Below are 18947 nucleotides of genomic sequence, written 5' to 3' on the forward strand. Positions count from 1 at the left end.
GCGCATCGCATAGTGGTTTCCATCCATCCATCCATCCCTTTCTCTCGTTGCTAGGCAGCTAGATCTTGATCTTGTTGTTGCAGGGCCGGCCATGGACGGCGGGAAGAAGGGCGGCCGGGACCGCAAGCCGGCGCAGGAGCGCAGCGACCGCAAGTCGGGCACCGGGATGAGCGGCGACGCCAAGAAGGGCGGCCGCGGCGGCAAGTTCACCTGGGAGGGCGCCGACGGCTACACCGACGAGGACCTCGACCTCGTCGCCAGCAAGGGCGCGGGGAGCGGCGCCTCCGCCTCCGGCAAGAACAAGTCCTAGGGTGATGCCTCGCCCGCCCGTCGCCTTCCCGTCCGATCGATCGATAGATTTCTAAATCGTGTGAGTTGAATAATTAAATCGAGTCGTGGCGTGTTTGGCATGTACATATGATCTATTTCCAGTCGTGGCCTTGCTAATTAGGTGTCTGGATCTCGCACTAAACTTGGGTTCAGCCTTGTCTTGTGTTTCTGTCATCTTGGTCGTTCATTCTGAGTTGATTTCTGCTCAATTTACTTACCGATCGATTTCCTACAAGGAGGATTACCATGATTTCTGAACCAGCTGAGCAGAAGATGAAGAAGATCCATAGGGATCACTTCTTTCTTACCTTCGTCTGCCTACCTAGCTGATCCATAGTTTAAAAAACCGGACCGACCTACAATTTCATAGATAGCTTGGCTGGACAAATCTCCAGTTACACAGTCTGACACAAAGATTGGAAACTGGCCAGGCCAAATTTCATAGGTACCTACATTCATAACTGTGCCGTGCGCAGCTTGATTACACACTCTTGGACAGTGTTCAACACAAACATTCATGAAACCAACTCTAAGCTGAAACCTGATGTCTCTGAAGACAGCACATAATTGAGGAAGGTCATAAGCATCAGAGGTGACAGCTTTGCTTCTGCATTATAGAGTCAGTTTCAACTATCACTCGTTGGCGTCCCATTCGACTAGCTGCATTCGCGGCATGGAGCATCGCCAAAGCTTCCGAGTGCGGTGCATCTGTTACACGCTCCAGACAGCCTGCTCGACCAGCAATTAGCGTTCCTTCTTCATTTCTGATGGTGCTGGGGGTGGAGTCCACTTTGGGGTACTGGTCTGCAAAACAGGGGAAGAGTTGGCACCGAGCAAAGCAGTGCACCTTGATAATAAATAAACCTGATGAGCATGTATGTATAGATGAGAAAATACATGTCACATTGTTCCCGATTATTGCTTGCCTGCCTTCCTAAAACAAGCTCTTAAGCTGCGGATTTGCTTGATAATTACTTGGCATTAACAGAGCAAGTTTTTGTGGCTTTGAACAGAGGCAGAACAAGCTGACATTTGCTGCCCATGTTCATGCACCAACATGCACAGATACGAAGATGACTGCACCAATATAAATGTCCGTTGAAATAATGGGCCTGTTGTTGTTGAAATACTACCCATGTTACCTGGCATGGGTAGAGGCAGAACAGAGGCAGTTTTTGTAGCCTCGAACAGAGGCATCAAGATTTCTTTATAACCACTAGAAATGGGCATTCAATGACAGGGAATGGCACAAAGCTACAATATCTGACACAATGCACAAAAGAATGTATGAGGATAAAATGAATAGTTGGGAAAACTTGCCCATTGCTGAAATGCAGATTAATGATTACTCCCAAACGTGAATGCACAGACCATCCATTCCACGAAGAGACAATTTGCGCATATGTTGCATTTTTCTGATGCAGCATACAAGCAAACTACATGAGAGACAATGAAAAAGCAAGACACACAGACTACAATCTCTCTAGAGGATACCGTATATGCAAAAGAGCATCACATAAAGTTTGATTAAGGAAAATGCCTTTCCAAAAACATCTACAAATTGTTCTTCTTGACAACCATTAGAAAAGCGTTTTATATGACAGGTAAGCCATAACATAACTGCACGCGATAACAAGGCTAGCTGGGAAACTTGCACACTACTGCGATGCAGAAAAATGTTGATGCTTACACTGTAACTTATAAACCATCAATTCCATTGAAGAGAAAGCTTCCCCATATGTTGGGTTCTTCAAATTCAGTATATAAGCAAATTTTACATGATGAGACAAAATCAAGAAATACCATATATGCAGAATACTCTCACTTGAGGTCTAAGGAACATGGGTACCATATATATGCAGAGTAAGTGTTACTTCTGGGTCGAAGCAATAAGCTTGGCAATGAACCCATTCACAAGAGAGGGATATGTCGTATATACATGATCCCAAGTTCCCAACCATCAGTCGCCATTACTGTCTGCAAACGCGAGGGAGATTGGGCTTGGATAAACTTCAAGCACGCCGCCTTCAATCCATGGCAGTGGTGCTGCTCGGCTAGAGCAAGAACTGATGCCACCGAGCTCACACCTATCCGCTGAGATAGCTGCTTTCCACAGATGAACTTGAGGCCTTGGAGATCGTACCGGTCTGCTGCTACAAGCAAATCTAGCAGCCATTGCAGCCCCGTTTCATCCTCTACCTCTTCCACTTCTTGTCCTTGTTCCTCGGCTGCTTCTGACATTGCATTCTCCTCCATGATCTCCTCGTACATCTCAGGGAATGAGTCTGAGTGGACGAAGCTAAGCAAAGCCTTGAACACCTTTGCTTCCATGTCTTTGATATGTATGACACTGGATGAAGCAGTACCCTCTTTCATGGGGCCAAAGAGTTGTGCCATGAACACCGTGGATCGGGCAGCGAGCACACAGCGGTGTGCGGCGAAGGTCTCGTCGCCGACCTCAAACGTCACATCAGCACCCACCTTATTCTGAAGGAGAGCGCTAAAATCTTGGTGTATGTCCGACGGGAGAGCCTCGGTGCCACCGGCATCATCATCCTTGGTGTTACAAACCACGACGTCACACCGGATGGTGAAACAATCAGACTTGAGATCCGCTGACCGTTCAAGGGCATCTATTCTCACAAACCTGCCATTGCCCCAGGTTGGCGCGGAGTGAATTGCAAAAAACCACCACATTTGGGGCATCGTTTGCGGAAAACCACCAGGTCACTAATCTTTTGCAAAAATCACCGCGGATTCGGTAAACATTTTGCAAATAGCACTGATCAGGTGATTTGGCTCATGTGATCACTTTCTGACAAGTGGGACCAGATTGTAAGGAGCTCGAGCCAAAGAGGGTACCGAACGGGCAGCCAAACCAGTGAGACCGTACGTTCAGATTTCTACTGCTCCCTCGTGTCCCCCTGGAGGAGCGACAAGGGCGGGGTTGGGGTGTTGCCAATCAACACGTATCACCCGCCTAGTTTTATTACTATTTGACTGCCAAAAAAAAAATGTATATGCTACGAAATATATATAGTTGAATTTATAATTGAAAGAGGCTGGCCATGGTATCAATTTTTTTTATAAAGGCCATGGTATAGGTAAATTTTGAGCCAACGTGATGCATGAATTGGAAGCAGTACATCCTATCGAGCCGGACTGACCCGTTGAATCATATACGGCTCATAACGCAGCGTGATGGATAGTATGCATCGGGTGCCTATCCAACCGGATGATCCCTCGAGCGCTGGCCTTCTTTTTTTAGTAGTATTTTCATGATTATCGAGGTTTCCATACTTATTCTATACCTAAAAGGAAAATCAAAATTGAATCAGCAAGCGAACAGGGTTTAACATTCCAAAAATCAAAACAACGAAGAAAAATCGGAAACCATAGCGCTCCACTTCGAATTCTTCCGGTTCCGCGGCATGTTCTGGCAACTCAAGGTGTACCCGGCGGGCTTCAGCGACGAGGACGGCGCGGGGGACTTCGTCGCCGTGTTTGTCCGCGGGAACTACGCTTCCGCCGCCAGCAGCACCAAGATCTCCGTGGAGATCCTGGACGCGCGCGGAGAGAGCGCCGTCTTCGACGGCCGCACTGCGGGGTCTGAGCAGACGCTGCTCGACGCCCACGACGACGACGAGGGGTTCGGCCGCGACAAGGGGTACGTCCGGTTCGTGGAGCGGAGGGAGCTGGAGGAGTCGCAGTGCGTCCGCGCCGACGGCAGCTTCACGGTGAGGTGCACCGTGTCCTCCAACCGGGAGATGACCAAGTCAGTCGCCAAGGCCGCGGCCTTCTCCATGTCCGACCGCCACCACCGCTCGCTAACGCCGTCTCTGCCGGAGTACTGCACGTGGCGCAGGACGAAGAGCACCTCGCGCCTCTTCGCTGTCACGGAGTTCTCCTCCAGGTGGGCCCGGACGCCCGCCGGCCACGCGCTGAACTTCAAGCCGATGACGTTCCGGGACAGCAGCTGGCGGCTCAGGCTGTTCCCCGCGGGACTCGAGGAGGAGGACGCCGCGGGGGACTCGGTGGCCGTCTTCCTCTCGTCGGAGATGAGGACGCACCTCAAGGACACCAGGATGTCCATCGAGATCCTGGAGCGGAGCGGGGGGCGCGCCGCGTTGGACGGCCGCGCCGCCGAGTCGGAGCTGACGACGGTGGAGCACAAGTCCGGCGGTTTCTGGCACTGCAAGGAGTACATGAAGGGGTACGTCAGGTTCGCGGGGAGGAAGGAGCTGGAGGAGAGTTTCACCTGATGCCTACGGCTGCCGTCGGCCTAGTTGGAGCTATGCCGACAGCCCAGTCCTGGCCGTCGGCTTAGCCTGGCCGTCGGGTTACATCGATCTACGCCGACGGCAGCCGTCGGCACAGAACGGCCGTCGACCTAGATGCAGAGATGCCGACAGCAGCCGTCGGCATAAATCCGCCGTCGGTATACCTGTGGGCCCGGCGACCCCGCCCATGACAAGCGGCTAATGCCGTCAAACCTATGCCGACGGTCGGGACGGGCGGCCGTCGGCATATCTCCGCATGCCACGTCACCGATCCGCGGCGTAGGTATGCCGACGGCAGCCGTCGGCATAGGTGCCACGTCACTGATCCGCGGCATGGCGCCCACCAAAACCCTGCCGTCTCTATACCGACGGCAAATGCCGTCAGCATAGCTATTTTTTTTACATGCGTTTTTTTGCATATGTTTTATGCTTTTTTACATATGTTTTTATGCTTTTTTAAATATGTTTTTATGTATTATATGAATATATATGTAGTTTGTAATTTTTTCCATAGATTATGAATATATATAGTTTGTATTTTTTTTCAAGCACATTAATAATGTGCCGTCATGTTCTTTTGAATATAGGACCTTATATTTTATTAAAATCAAAAACAACTATGCGACAGAACTTTAGTGGCGGTTGCAAACGCCCGGCACCCGTCTCCCGAGTGTGACCCCCTCACGTCCGCGGTGTGCCCCCCTCACGGACGGCGCCGCCGCCAGCATCTGGAGGGCGGAAACAGCCGCATCGGGTCTATACGGAGGGGACGTTGCTCCCAAGTGTTTCTATGGGATGACCTACCACAACCGGGTGGTGTTGTGGCATGTCCGAAGAGGCGGCACGCATCTCCGGGGTGTGGCCCCCCTAACGGACGGCGCCGCCGCCGGCACCTGGAGGGGGAAAACGGACGCATCGGGTCTACACGGAGAGGATGTAGTTGTTGGTTTGGCCCGGATGTTGCTCCCAGGTGTCCCTCTGAGCTGACCTGACACAACCGGGTGAAGAGGTCCACTGGTCAAAGCCCGTCCGTTGAAAGTCAAAGGGCTAGATCGCGTGGTCAAACGCTACAGGGTTAGGCGGGATGGGGGCCCTGGGGGGTAGCAATGCCACCGGAGCGTCGCCCCGGGCCCTCATACATGAGGGGTGGTGTGGTGGCATGTCCGAAGAGGCGGCACGCGTCTCCAGGGTGTGGCCCCCCTAACGGACGGCGATGACACGGTAGTAGACGTTCTGCGGTAACGATGCGGCGTGAATATTATTAAATACTCCGAGCGCGATTAAATCATGAGTTTTTTACACGACGTGGGCACATGTGCTATAGGACCGATGGTAATTTTTCATAATTTTTCGTGATGGAGAAGTATCTGAACACTTCCCTCTACGCGGATTGCTCTTCGCGCGTCTAGGACTGTGGCCGGCGGCTTCCGGGGGCTAGCATGCCGCCAAATCTTGCGTAGGCGGCTTCTCACAAGTCTGAAGGTGTTGTGGCGGTTGCAAACGCCCGGCACGCGTCTCCGGGGCGTGGCCTCCCAGCTCACAGACGGCGCCGCCGGCGGCACCTGGAGGGGGAAAACGAACGCGTCGGGTCTACACGGAGGGGATGTAGCTGTGGGTTTGGCCCGGATGTTGCTCCCAGGTGTCCCTCTGTGCTGACCTGACACAACCGGGTGGAGAGGTCCACTGGTCAAAGCCCGTCCGTGCAAAGTCAAAGGGCTAGATCGCGTGGTCAAACGCTACAGGGTTAGGCGGGATGGGGGCCCTGGGGGGTAGCAATGCCACCGGAGCGTCGCCCCGGGCCCTCATACATGAGGGGTGGTGTGGTGGCATGTCCGAAGAGGCGGCACGCGTCTCCAGGGTGTGGCCCCCCTAACGGACGGCGATGACACGGTAGTAGACGTTCTGCGGTAACGATGCGGCGTGAATATTATTAAATACTCCGAGCGCGATTAAATCATGAGTTTTTTACACGACGTGGGCACATGTGCTATAGGACCGATGGTAATTTTTCATAATTTTTCGTGATGGAGAAGTATCTGAACACTTCCCTCTACGCGGATTGCTCTTCGCGCGTCTAGGACTGTGGCCGGCGGCTTCCGGGGGCTAGCATGCCGCCAAATCTTGCGTAGGCGGCTTCTCACAAGTCTGAAGGTGTTGTGGCGGTTGCAAACGCCCGGCACGCGTCTCCGGGGCGTGGCCTCCCAGCTCACAGACGGCGCCGCCGGCGGCACCTGGAGGGGGAAAACGAACGCGTCGGGTCTACACGGAGGGGATGTAGCTGTGGGTTTGGCCCGGATGTTGCTCCCAGGTGTCCCTCTGTGCTGACCTGACACAACCGGGTGGAGAGGTCCACTGGTCAAAGCCCGTCCGTGCAAAGTCAAAGGGCTAGATCGCGTGGTCAAATGCTACAGGGTTAGGCGGGACGGGGTCCCTGGGGGGGGGGGGGGGGGGGTAGCAATGCCACCGGAGCGTCGCACCGGCCCCTCATCCATGCGGGGTGGTGTTGTGGCATGTCCGAAGAGGCGGCACGCGTCTCCGGGGTGTGGCTCCCCTCACGGACGGCGATGACACAGTAGTAGACGTTCAGCGGTAACGGTGCGTCGTGAAAATTATTAAATACTCGGATCGCGATAAAATCATGACTTTTTTATACGACGTGGGCACATGTGCTATAGGAACGATGGTAATTTTTCATAATTTTTGGTGATGGAGAAGTATCCGAACAACTCCCTCTACGCGGATTGCCCCTCGCATGTCTACGACTATGGCCGGCGGCCTCCGTGGGCTAGCATGCCGCCAATCTTGCGTACGCGGCTTCTCACAAGTCTGAAGGTGTTGTGGCGGTTGCAAACGCCCGGCACGCGTCTCCGGGGCGTGGCCTCCCAGCTCACGGACGGCGCCGCCGGCGGCACCTGGATGGGGGGAAACGGACGCGTCGGATCTACACTGTTGTATATACTGACTAATCATGGTCATAAAATCATATGATGAAAGTACTGTATATAAAACATATACAAATACAGCAAAAATAAGCTGCAATTAAAAGAAAGGAAAACTAAGCAGTAGCGCTTTTCAGAAGAAACGCTACTGCTACTTATCTCTATCAGCAGCGCTTTTCCAACAAGAGCGCTACTGCTAACTAGGTGTAGCAGTAGCGCTGGTAAAAACCAGTGCTACTGCTACCAGTTAGCTGTAGTGCCTTACTGATAGCGCTTGTACAAGCGCTACTAGTAGCTCTAAGACCAGCGCTACTAGTAGGGTTTTCCCAAGTAGTGCATGAATTTCTTTTTGGCATAGATGAGTTTGTACAAATCCACTACAACAAACAAACCTATTTAGATCATTAGCCAACTCAGTCAATAGCTGACAGACAAACAAATACAGTATGCCTTAGACAGACAAGTAAATAAAGTATGGCTCGGATAAACAAGGAATTAAACCATTTGTTGCCAACTCATTCACACCATTGGTATTAAACGAGCAGTTATATATAGATTGTTAGCCTCATATAAACTAGCAGGACAATTGGGTAATGGACTTCAGGGCTTTAGGCACACTTTGGGAGACTAATGAAATGCTAAGGCAATTATTTATGGCACCAAATATTATTCAAGTACACTAAAATGGGTAGCACTATTTGGGCAACTCATTAAGTGCATGACAAACAAGCAATTTAATGATGCCTCAAGCAAGCAAGCAATTGAACTATTTTGTTGGTAGCATGCATAGATGCAAGCCTCAATAAGATCCTTGGACTGGATATATTTTCATCAACTGATGTATCTTTCATACAATGGAACGAGTAATTTAACATCATGTGCCTCTAATGAAGTAGTTGGGCAGTATGTATTGAAGATCCTAAAAATGATAGGGAGACTAAGGAAGTGCACATGTGTTTGGTTATGCCATGTATGCCATCTAGATCTCTACTATAGAAGCAAGTAGTTAGTAATCAATGGAGAACCCTAGCCAAGCACAATGCTGGACAAATAACAATAGCAATTTCTTCTGTAACGACTAATGATCAGTTCCTGCACACAACACACAAAACAAACTTGCCCCCAACACTTCAATAATGTTGTCAAGCTTCTTGTCTTGCTAGTTACAAGGGTAAATTGTATGGTATGGTAGGAATTGGTAGATATATAAAATAATAAAAGCAGATCAACAAAGAAGTAAATAATAACGGTAATTGCAATTAATGGAAAATAGACCTGGGACCATAACATCACTAGAGGCTTCTCTCCAAGCAAGATAAATGTGTTGTGGTGAATACAATTATAGTTAGGCAGCGATTAAATAGCAATGTTTATATTTATGACTATTATCATTCATGGCACAATATTGTGTACGCATTACGTTTGTAGATCGTTATCCAACTGCATCTACAACTAATACTCCACCCAAAGACCGCAATCAAGTATGCGTCTCGAGGTATTAAGTTCATAACAAATAGAATATTGCAATAAGCATGATGATATAATGTAGATAACAAAACTATCATCCATGTGTGATAAAGAAACCATCATTTTATCCTTAGTAGCAATAATACAATACGTGTCTTGTCCCTTATTGCCACTCGGATATAGGCCACCACAAGATTGAACCCACTATCATACAAAACTCTCTCTAAAGAACTACTCACAAAACTTGGCCAGAGAAGACAAATAGACCATAGAGCATGTATGACTAATTAATTATGCAAGAAGAAACCACAAGAAACCTCTTCATTATTAGCTATTGGTTCAAAGTGTATAAATAAGTTTAGGAATTGTAGAGTCAATATCCATCTTTACAGTTTTTTTGTCAATAAAGTTGATATAACATGATAAAAGATAGGATGCTAATATATTTTTGGTAAGAAAACTAACTGTAAATAAAAAGTAAATAGACAAGACAGATAACAAGCAAGTAACGTGGTTTTGCGTAATACCTTTTGTGTGTGGAAGAAACTCCCCGGCAACGGTGCCAGAAATCTTGCTTGCTCTCTCGTAAAAGTGGTTGGGTAACCCCAAGTGTGAGGGTGAAGTAACCTGGCAATAAGTATTTCCCTCGATTGAGAATCAAGATTTATTGGACCATTAGGAGTTTTGCAACAACAACAAAAATTCCTCGGTGCCCAATATTTTAAGCAGGGCCATCGATGAGGGCATGCGAGGTGAGCCACACTCAGGGTCACCAAAATCTTGGAGCCCCCGACCGAAGAGAAAATAGGAGCACAGAAAAAATGGAGAAGAGAAAATGTGAAGAACTGCCCATCGATGAGTCGCTCCACGCCGGAGCAACCGGCTCGCGTGCACCCGTTCTGCGTCGAGTCTAAGCCAAAGGGAAAGCCTCGCTCTGCCATAATTAAGAATTCACCCAAGTCAGGCCGTGCCGCCTTGAAAACCAATCAACCACGCATCGAGTCGGTCAAGAATACATCTCTTGCGCGGCGGTGAACGGAGCAATGGAAGCGGTAGGATCTAGGGACCCCTGCGGCAGTCATCGACGACTTGACGATTAACAAGATAAGATCTCGCCGCCTAGACGTGAAATCTGTCTCCTAGCGTCGTGCGTCATGTTGTTGGAGTTGTACTCTTCTTCCAATGATGGTCTCTCCAGCTTTGCCGGCGGCAACGGCGCTGCCCCGCTGGATCCAAAGATAGGCTGCTGCACGCTGCAGGCTTGGAAAAGACGCCTGCCCTCTTGCGCGAGCGGGACTAGCTTAGAACAACGTTATGCAAAAACTTGTTAGCTGATCTATGCCTCGTTTGCCGCCCCAAGCTTAGCACCAATCCCAGGTAACTTTCTATATTATGCTCCTATAAATACTTGAATTAGTACCGCACTAAAATTGAACTGTAATGTGGCCTTGATTTTCAGATTCAGAATTGTTTCTCCACTGGGCATGTACGACTAATATCCTAGTCACATCATGAGGCTATCAGGGAAGATCGGAAGGCCCGTCCTAAGTCTTGACTCCATAAGTCATATCTTCATCGAATTATTGATCAGTTTATTATCCATCAATTGATCATGTACTATATTTCATCTAGCCATTCTATTGGATATAGTTATTAATTATGATAAAATTTTCAGTAAAATTTGAAGTTAGTTTTGGACTTATGACTTTACTATTTTGCATTAATTCATGATATATTTATAAATACGGAAACACTAACGCCCACACGTGTTGCACTTCTCCAACTTGCCCACACGCCTGGATCGTCATCCAGTGCAGTTTGCACGAATCTTGACACAAAAGGTGGATTTGGTGTGCCATGTAGGACGGGGCTGGTGTGTGGGTGTTGGAGAGTTCGCCCACACGCCCCGCACCATGTTGTTTGCCAGCTGTGTGTGTGGGCGAACTAGTTTCTGCCCACACAGCCATCACCTAGTCCATGCGCGTGTGAGCGAACTGCTTTTCGCCCACACGACGACTCCTACGTTGTGGATGGCAACTGCAGTTACGCGAACGTGACAACTAGGTAAACACACATGGCAACCATAATTCGTTGCTAGACGGCAACTGCAGTTGCGCGTATGTGGCAACCAGATAAACACACATGGCAACTGTGGTTAACCATACATGGCAACTATGGTTGGACCACACGTGACAACTAGGTAAGCACACATGACAACTACTGTTTGCCATATATGGCAAGTAGTTAATCGCATACGGCAACTACGGTTTGATTACACGCGTCAACTACCATAAATTAGACATGGCAACTACAGTTAACCAAAACAGATAGAGTTGCCATGCTTTTACAACTAAACTTGCCATCCCGGATAACTACATCTGCCATCCCGGATGGCAACTCTATAATCATCCCGCGGGTACCTAACGTAGCTGGCCAGGACATGTGGGCATTCTTGCTTCGTGCCACACGCGCGAGGTGGAGATGAGTAGTACTTGTTGGACGTGTGGCACGAAGTAGCTGCGCCCACACGTGTGGGCAATTCTAATGTCCGCCCACACACAACCCGTGTGAGCTGCCTCGTGTTGACGCCACACACGGTGTGTGGGCGGATGCCTAATATACCACACGTGTGGCAGTTATCGGCGTCCTTATAAATAATGTGAAGTAACACTAAGTTATATAATTAAGTGAAAGTATACCTTACCTATATGAAAATTTCAAGGGCCTAATTTGTATTATGCATCGGGGCCTCAAATTTCGGGAGACGGCCCTGGTTGTAAGAAGGTTGTCAATTTCTTGTCCTACTAGTTATGAGGATTAAAGGTGTGTTAGCGTAGGAATTGATAGATATATAAAATAAATAAAAGTTTAAACAAAGAAGAGTAATTGTAACAATGTATTCATTAAAATAGAATAGACCTAGGGGGCATAGTTTCACTAGAGGCATTTCTCCAAGAAGATAAATGTGGTGTGGTGAACAAATTATAGTTGGGCGGCGATTAAATTGCAATATTTATATTTATGACTATAAGCATTCATTACATAATATTGCATAGGCATTACATTGATGATATGTAGAAGCTTAATCCAACTACATGTACAACTAATGCTCCACCTAAAGGCCGCTATCCGACATGCATCTCGAGGTATTAAGTTTGCAACAAACAGAGCATTGCAATAAGGATGATGACATAATGTAGACAACAGAACTATCATCCAAGTGTGATAAAGGAACCATCGTTTTATCCTGAGTAGAAACAATAGAATACATGTATTGTCCTTTTCTGTCACCGGGATATAAATCACCGCAAGATTGAACGCACTACCATACACAACTCCCTTTGAAGAACTGCCAATCAATCTGGCCAAAGAAGATAAATAGATCGGAAAGCATACATGACTACTTCATTATGTAGCAAATAAACTTCAAAAGATTCAATATAATTCAGTGAACACTCTAATCATAAAGTGGCAATTCATCATATCTCATTAAACACAACCACCGATCCCGATCATGTGAGGTAGCACAAGGAAACTTTGTATTGAATCACAAGGGAGAGAGGACACTAGTAGAAAAATGACTTTTAGTACCGGTTCGTAAGGACCTTTAGTACCGGTTCTGGAACCGGCACTAAAGGGTGGGGACTAAAGGCCCCCCTTTAGTCCCGGTTCAACACGAACCGGGACCAAAGGCCCACCACATGGCACGAGGCGCGCTGTGGTCTAGGGGATTTTTTTTGAATATTTTTTTGAAACAAAGGAAAAAAAAAGCCCGCCTACTAGGCCTGCACGGCCTGCATACGACTAGAAACCCAACCTCTAGTTGGGCTAGGATGTAGGCCCGTACGGACCAGTAGGCCCCAGAGGGCAGAAGACTTGCAATAGGCCCACAAAGGCCTCCTTAGAAAGGAGCTCAACACGGTAGCCGCGGCGGGGCTTATAAATCGGTGCGAGCACCTCTCAACTAGCGAGGTGGGACTAAACATTGTGCATTGCGGGTGGCAGCGCACCACCTTTAGTACCGGTTGGTGGCTCCAACCGGTACTAAGGGGGGGGTCTTTAGTGCCGGTTGGAGCCACCAACCCGTACTACACGTCACAAATGAACCGGGACTAATGCATAGTCGTTTGAACCGAGACTAATGGTACCATTAATGCCGATTCATTTACAAACCGGGACTAATGTGTCTCACGTAAAGTAGTTTTTCTACTAGTGGGATGCCATCTAGCTACTGCTATGGACCCTAAGGTCCCGAGTAAAATACTCAAACATGGTATTCCATGAAGCAAGGTTGATGAAGCTGACTCCGGTGATGGATTCCCCCTCCGGTAGGATGCCTGAACAGGCCTCCAGATTGGATCTCTCCGGAATAGGAACGTGCGGTGGTGGAAAAATTGCTAAAAAGGGTACAAAGGGTTTTGGAAATTATAGGATTTATACGCGAAAGAATCGACGAAAGACGGTGGCCAGGAGGCCCATGCGGCCAACCCCCAGGGGCAGTGGCAGGTAGAAACACTACAAGAATTTTGTTAATGCATGACGGTACCAGTCCGTCATGGACTTGTGCAAAACTGTCATTGAAGTGCACTCATGACAGATTTGAAATCCGTCATGTATATCGCATCATAATTTGACCATAGTATACTCTATGACAGACCATCTAATCCGTCACGGATCCATGACAGATTTTGACCGTCATGGATGGTATTTAAGTAACGTGCTCATAACGGCGTTAAATTGTCTGCCACATCATCACCTGACATGGATATTACGTGGCAGCCCATGAACTAAGTGGCCCGATTAAAGTTTCAGCCCACTAAATTTCAGCTAAGCCTAAGACCCACAACCCATGTAATAGTCGACCCAAATGGAATTTCAACCCATTAAATTTCAGTCAATCCATGGCCCACTGATTTTGGGCCGACAAATTAGCCCATCTTACATTTCTCTATGCAAACTTTCAACCAATACAATTTTTGCAAAGATATATGTTATGTCATTAAATAGAAGGAAATTACATAAACACACTAGAAACTAACATTTTACAGGAAAGGAAAAACACAACAAAAATATAATTACGGACATTTCTAAACAATACACATCTGAAGAAGCAAAACGAAGACATTCAATCTACAGCGGGTCCTAGAAATTCTCTGGCGGAGAACACCATTTATCCACCATATCACCTCTGAGCATCCATCTCCACCAACTAGAACAAGATGAAGCGCCGTTGCCTGGGCATGGACAACCAAAGACCGCCTCAAAAAAATCAGAAGTAAAACACAGCGCAGTGGAGCTGCTGGGGCAAGCGACTCACAGCCAGCGAGGTCGACGGAAAAATCGGCGATGAGGACGCCCTAGCAGACGGACGCGGGCCTGCAACAATGAAGGGCCAACAGTGTCCAAACGCGGTGCATCCCCACGGTGGCAGCTCGGCGTAGCCACCTCGGCCAGGCACCTTGAGAGTACCAGCTCAATGCTGCTCGCTCTGTGGCTCAGCACGGTAGCATCGGACGGAGATTAGAAAAAGAAATCTGCTCGGTGGCTCAGTGAGTCCGGACTCCAAATGCCTCTACTGTGGCTCAAAGATGCGCAATCTTACCAGCGTCGTATCCTGCCGGCCACAGCCACGCGGGAAGTGGAGGTCGTCGCTTCCCTTGGCGTTTACTGCAGTGGCAACACCCACCGCGATGCAGCTCCGCGGGGATGGGTCGGTGCTGCCCCTGGCGTCCAAACGCGCATCCCGGGCGGTGTGGGGGCGGCCTGGAGTTCGCGACGGCGGTGCGTGTCCAGTGCCCTGATGCGGACTCTGAGACAAGAGAAGGAGCTGGGAGGGGAAGGTGGGCGGCGACTGGAGAAGGAGATGCGAGGAAGGAAGGTACCAGAAGCCGGCGGCTGTGAGGGAGGAAGAAAGAAGAGGGGGATAGGGTTTGTGCGCCAACCGTTGGATCTCGGCAAATCGGACGGTGGAGACGCTTAATCCCGATGAGGTCGACGACTCCACGCTCACCATGTTGACGGAGATATCTACTTTAATGTTGTTTACTTGGCCAGGATTGAACAGAATTTGTACAGGGGAATTCAGTTTAAACATTGCAGTGGGTAAACATTCATCCCCAAATTGTATAGGGATTAGATAAAAATATTCATGGAATATAGTGTAAAAATGGCACATCCACTGTTTTAATTTTATAGTTGAAGTAGAAAAAATAAATATTCATAGATACAAAAAAAAGTGTGATGACATCTTGCTGAATACATAATAGCATCTAAGAAAACTGAAACATCCATGAAGCTCGAATAAGTAAAACATCCGCGGCCATAACTGAATTGTTATGAAGTAGGCGCACATTCCGCATATTAGACCAAAAAAAGGGAGAATATTAAAAGAAGAAATACCGGCTCTTATGCGACATGTATGGAAAATATGCATATAAGCATCTTGACAAGAAGAACAAATGATGATGCAAAGACAACACAGATCATGAACAAGTTGTTAATAACTAGTAGTCTAACTTAAGGTACACCTTTTATAAATGAAGAACTGGATAGCTTAGAAGCTAATCAACTTAATACATTGGAAGCTTAAACCAAAATAAATCATTCATCATCTTAATATTTAAGTAACCATGACATAAAAAACACGCGCATAGCAAAAATATAAATTACCTTACCTATTAGACCAACATAGCACATTAGCAGATCTCTTGTGTTTAGAGATTTGGATCCACCCATTTCCCCTGCCTATATCAAAAGAAAGACAATAAATCAATGAAAAACATGGAGCAGTTGGATCATGAGAATGCAATGTACACATTTGTGACAACTACAGTACATGATACCACATCCGCTGTCAGGTCAGGTGGAAGACATAATTAGAATATGGCAAATTTTAACATGCTCCCTCTTACCCCCTCTTTTTACATGTGAGGTAAGAAGGTAAGGTACCTTCTTACCTCACATGTAAAAAGAGGGGGTAAGAGGGAGCATGTTAAAATATATGCCGTTATGAGTTGATAATTAATATCAAGAAAAATCAAGACATACATTGTTTTGCAAGGAGATGCAATGAATGGGAAAACATTACAAGCTCCAATCTTCCAAACGAGTAACTAGGTTTCACTGTATTATTTATATCAAGGGGGTCTTTAATCACATGAACACTAACACAACAAACACATATCAATAGTAATTGGAATTAATCTTGTTACGCATGAGGTACGTAGGTATTACCTGCAGTGTAGAAATTTTTGTACGGAAAATGCATCCTGTCGACCCGGCGATTATTTTTAGTAATTAATCTGATCCGCATCGACTCAAGGTGCAACATGAAGTCACCACTGTATGTAGACAAAACCACCACATTTAACTCCTCGTCATACCCCACCATCCCTCCATTTATGAAGTCGTTAGACAACATCCCCTCCAATTGATTGATTTTCTGCAGAAGCACCCATCGGGCAACACCATCAGAGTTCAGTTTCCTCTCCCGTATGTGAATGCCCAGTTTCGACATAGCGGCCAGGCCAAGAACGCTATCTTCATCTGTCCGTAAGAGCTGAAAGGACCAACGTTGGGCATCTACGGGCGTCTCGATGATAGCAAGAGTCTGCCTTTGAATATCGAATGCAAGGATTTGACCTCCATGCAGCAACCAGTAAACTGCACTCCTGATAAGGATGCTGGGCTTTAGCTTCATAACCATCCTTCTAGTCGACGCTGAGACAATATTCCCCCATACACCCGACACTGATTCGTAGGCACAAGCTAATGATGTCTTCAGGTCTCTACGGGAGCAGATCAAGACCAATTTGAAGGACGGGTTCAAGAAGCAATCGTCCTGCACATGCCCGTCTTGATCATCAACACACATCACCGTGGCGCTGCACCTACAGAAACTCCCTTTTGGCGTCGCGGAGCTCCGATCCGGTGGAAAAGGCACGCGGTGCTGCTGGCCGTTGAGGGGATGCCACACGAAGACCTCACACAGAGACTCGCTGAGCATGACGGCGAGGCCGTGGCGGCAGCCAAGGAACTCCCAATCCCCCGTGATCTCAGGCAGAAAGAAGCGCTCGGCAGGGATGCGATCGGGCGGGTCCAGGACAGGAATGAAGAAGGGATATGGGGTAGACCCTTTGAAGAAACCTAAGAGAGGAGGTTCCGGGTGGTGTCTGCTGAAACGGCGTAGGAAGCGGGGATCGGAGAGGATGCGGCGCCAGCGCGTGCATACGAGGGAGGCACGGGAGAGGGTTGACGGCAGCGGAGGCAGCCGGAGGAGGATCTCCCTGAGGAGGTCCTCATCCTCCAGAGGCGCTGGAATTGACATGGCGCGGCGGCCGGAGTTTTCTTCTTTTTCCGCGGAATCCTGGCACGGAACGACGCCCAGCACCACCCCACCGGCTCCTGGACCTGCTGCGGTCGGAGCGGAAGGTCGGCGGATTGGAAGCGTGACGCGTGTAACAAGGGATCGAGATTGGAACTTATGTAGCTGTAAGATTCATAGATTAAAATAGCCCGCGAAATAGCCGCGATAGCTGCCCTATAGCTGTCCGGGAGCCTCGCCGCTAAGCTATGGCTGCTGCCGCGAAATCCTCTACATATTCTTGAAATAGCTAAAAAATCAGCAAAACCCTTCAAAATCATCTCTCCCACCAGAAAAATTTCCGCTATTTGCCGCGATTGCCCGCTATGGCGGCCGCAATAGCTGCTGGGAGAGGCCGCCGCGAAATCGTTTCTCCCGCGATCTTAATCTATGGTAAGATTGGAACTTCGTGTCCGTATGTTGGTGTGTGTCCGTTACTTGTACTGAGGTTACATGAGTAGGAATCAGTTTCGACTCCGTTCCATATGTGTCCGTACGCAGCCTATGTAAGAAACGATTCAAATAAAAACGGAGATCTGATCAAGTCGAAATACAGATCGACTCGGAGCACGCGTACAATCTGGGTACTATCAACCCGCTAGTGCAGTTACAATCATTATGGACCCGGCTACGGAGCGCCGCTGTGCTCGTTCGTTGATTTGAGCGCATCCTCGCTCACGCGCGTTGAACAGAACATCAAGCACTGCTCCGCGCGATGCATGCGTTGCTAGCAGCCACAACCAACACCCTCACTCGCCATGCATCCATCCATCCATGAGGCAGCAGCTAAGCCATCACGTACGTGTGTGTTTGACACGAAAAATAATAAAAACAACGATGGTTGTCGTGTTATTATCTCTCTACACGCCAGGGGAAATAAACATGCTGGCGTGCCAGTGTACTGAGTACACAAAGAAAACCTAGGGAAACTTGTACTTTATTAATCTCCCGTGGGAGAAAACAAATTACATGATCCCTTTATATAAGGGCTCAATGGCCTGCTAGCTCGGCCGATAAGACTTGGGCGATTGTGAAGTTCTGGTTCACGGGGCCTCGGAAGGCTCCCGCTTAATTACATCCGTGAGCCGGAGCCGCGAACCACCTCCGATTAAGCTGCTGCAATGGTCGTCATCTTCAAGTCTCGTCTTCTCCAAGTGCTCGGTGATGATGTGGTGGAATAGAGAAGAGTGGAGCGATACGTCCGTTGCTCCGGCGATGCTTAGCCACATCCCTCCGGCTTGTCGATGTCCGATGATGAAGATGTCTGGCCTCGTCAGCTCAGACAGATGGGCGGCCTTCGCCTCGTCGGTGCCCGGCCTCGTGGTGTCCGCCTCGTCAGTGTAGGACATGGTGTGTCTTGCCTTCGCCTCGTCGGTGCCTGACAAGATATGGGTAGCTTCATCGGAAAAAGACATGTCGGTGAAGTGGCTTCGCCTCGTCGGAGCTTGAACGGGGTTTGGGGAGTGTGTTGATGTAGAACTTGGAGTAGACTCGAGGGTCTCCGCATGGCGGCGTTGCTTGAAGATGACGACGATGCGAGCTCGTCGATGTAGACCTCAGACTGTCACA

General features: G+C 48.4%; 2 protein-coding genes and 1 long non-coding RNA gene across 4 annotated transcripts; all 3 read right to left on the bottom strand.

Moving 5' to 3' along the window:
• Nucleotides 1-3036, bottom strand: LOC109751152 (BTB/POZ and MATH domain-containing protein 2-like). The gene is made up of 3 exons (XM_073500869.1): nt 2270-3036; nt 1473-1546; nt 1-1134 (listed from the first exon to the last, which is right to left on the bottom strand). Exons 1-3 carry the CDS (start codon nt 3034-3036, stop codon nt 917-919), a joined length of 1059 nt encoding a protein of 352 aa, XP_073356970.1. The 3' UTR covers nt 1-916.
• Nucleotides 3037-13904: 10868 nt separating this feature from the next.
• Nucleotides 13905-15875, bottom strand: LOC109751155 (uncharacterized). 2 transcript variants are annotated; one of them, XR_006664926.2, is made up of 3 exons: nt 14619-14953; nt 14334-14504; nt 13905-14250 (listed from the first exon to the last, which is right to left on the bottom strand). It is a non-coding gene; the product is annotated as an uncharacterized lncRNA (long non-coding RNA). The 2 variants fall into 2 exon arrangements; XR_005759076.2 differs by having other exon boundaries at nt 13905-14504; nt 14619-15875.
• Nucleotides 15876-16168: 293 nt separating this feature from the next.
• Nucleotides 16169-17342, bottom strand: LOC109751151 (uncharacterized). The gene is made up of 2 exons (XM_020310049.1): nt 16250-17342; nt 16169-16179 (listed from the first exon to the last, which is right to left on the bottom strand). Exons 1-2 carry the CDS (start codon nt 17340-17342, stop codon nt 16169-16171), a joined length of 1104 nt encoding a protein of 367 aa, XP_020165638.1.
• Between the last annotated feature and the right edge of the window lie 1605 nt (nt 17343-18947).

The sequence above is a fragment of the Aegilops tauschii genome, chromosome 6 (assembly GCF_002575655.3).
Source record: "Aegilops tauschii subsp. strangulata cultivar AL8/78 chromosome 6, Aet v6.0, whole genome shotgun sequence".
NCBI lineage: Eukaryota > Viridiplantae > Streptophyta > Magnoliopsida > Poales > Poaceae > Aegilops > Aegilops tauschii.

Bases quoted from the DNA above. Each gene is read 5' to 3' on its own strand.
- LOC109751152 (XM_073500869.1), bottom strand. From the start codon at position 3,036: ATGCCCCAAATGTGGTGGTTTTTTGCAATTCACTCCGCGCCAACCTGG. The intron at 1,547-2,269 runs GTATATACGACA...GCCCATTTCTAG, and splicing joins GGTTGGGAACTTGGGATCAT to TGGTTATAAAGAAATCTTGA. The intron at 1,135-1,472 runs GTAACATGGGTA...CCTGTTTTGCAG, and splicing joins TCTGCCTCTACCCATGCCAG to ACCAGTACCCCAAAGTGGAC.
- LOC109751151 (XM_020310049.1), bottom strand. From the start codon at position 17,342: ATGTCAATTCCAGCGCCTCTGGAGGATGAGGACCTCCTCAGGGAGATC.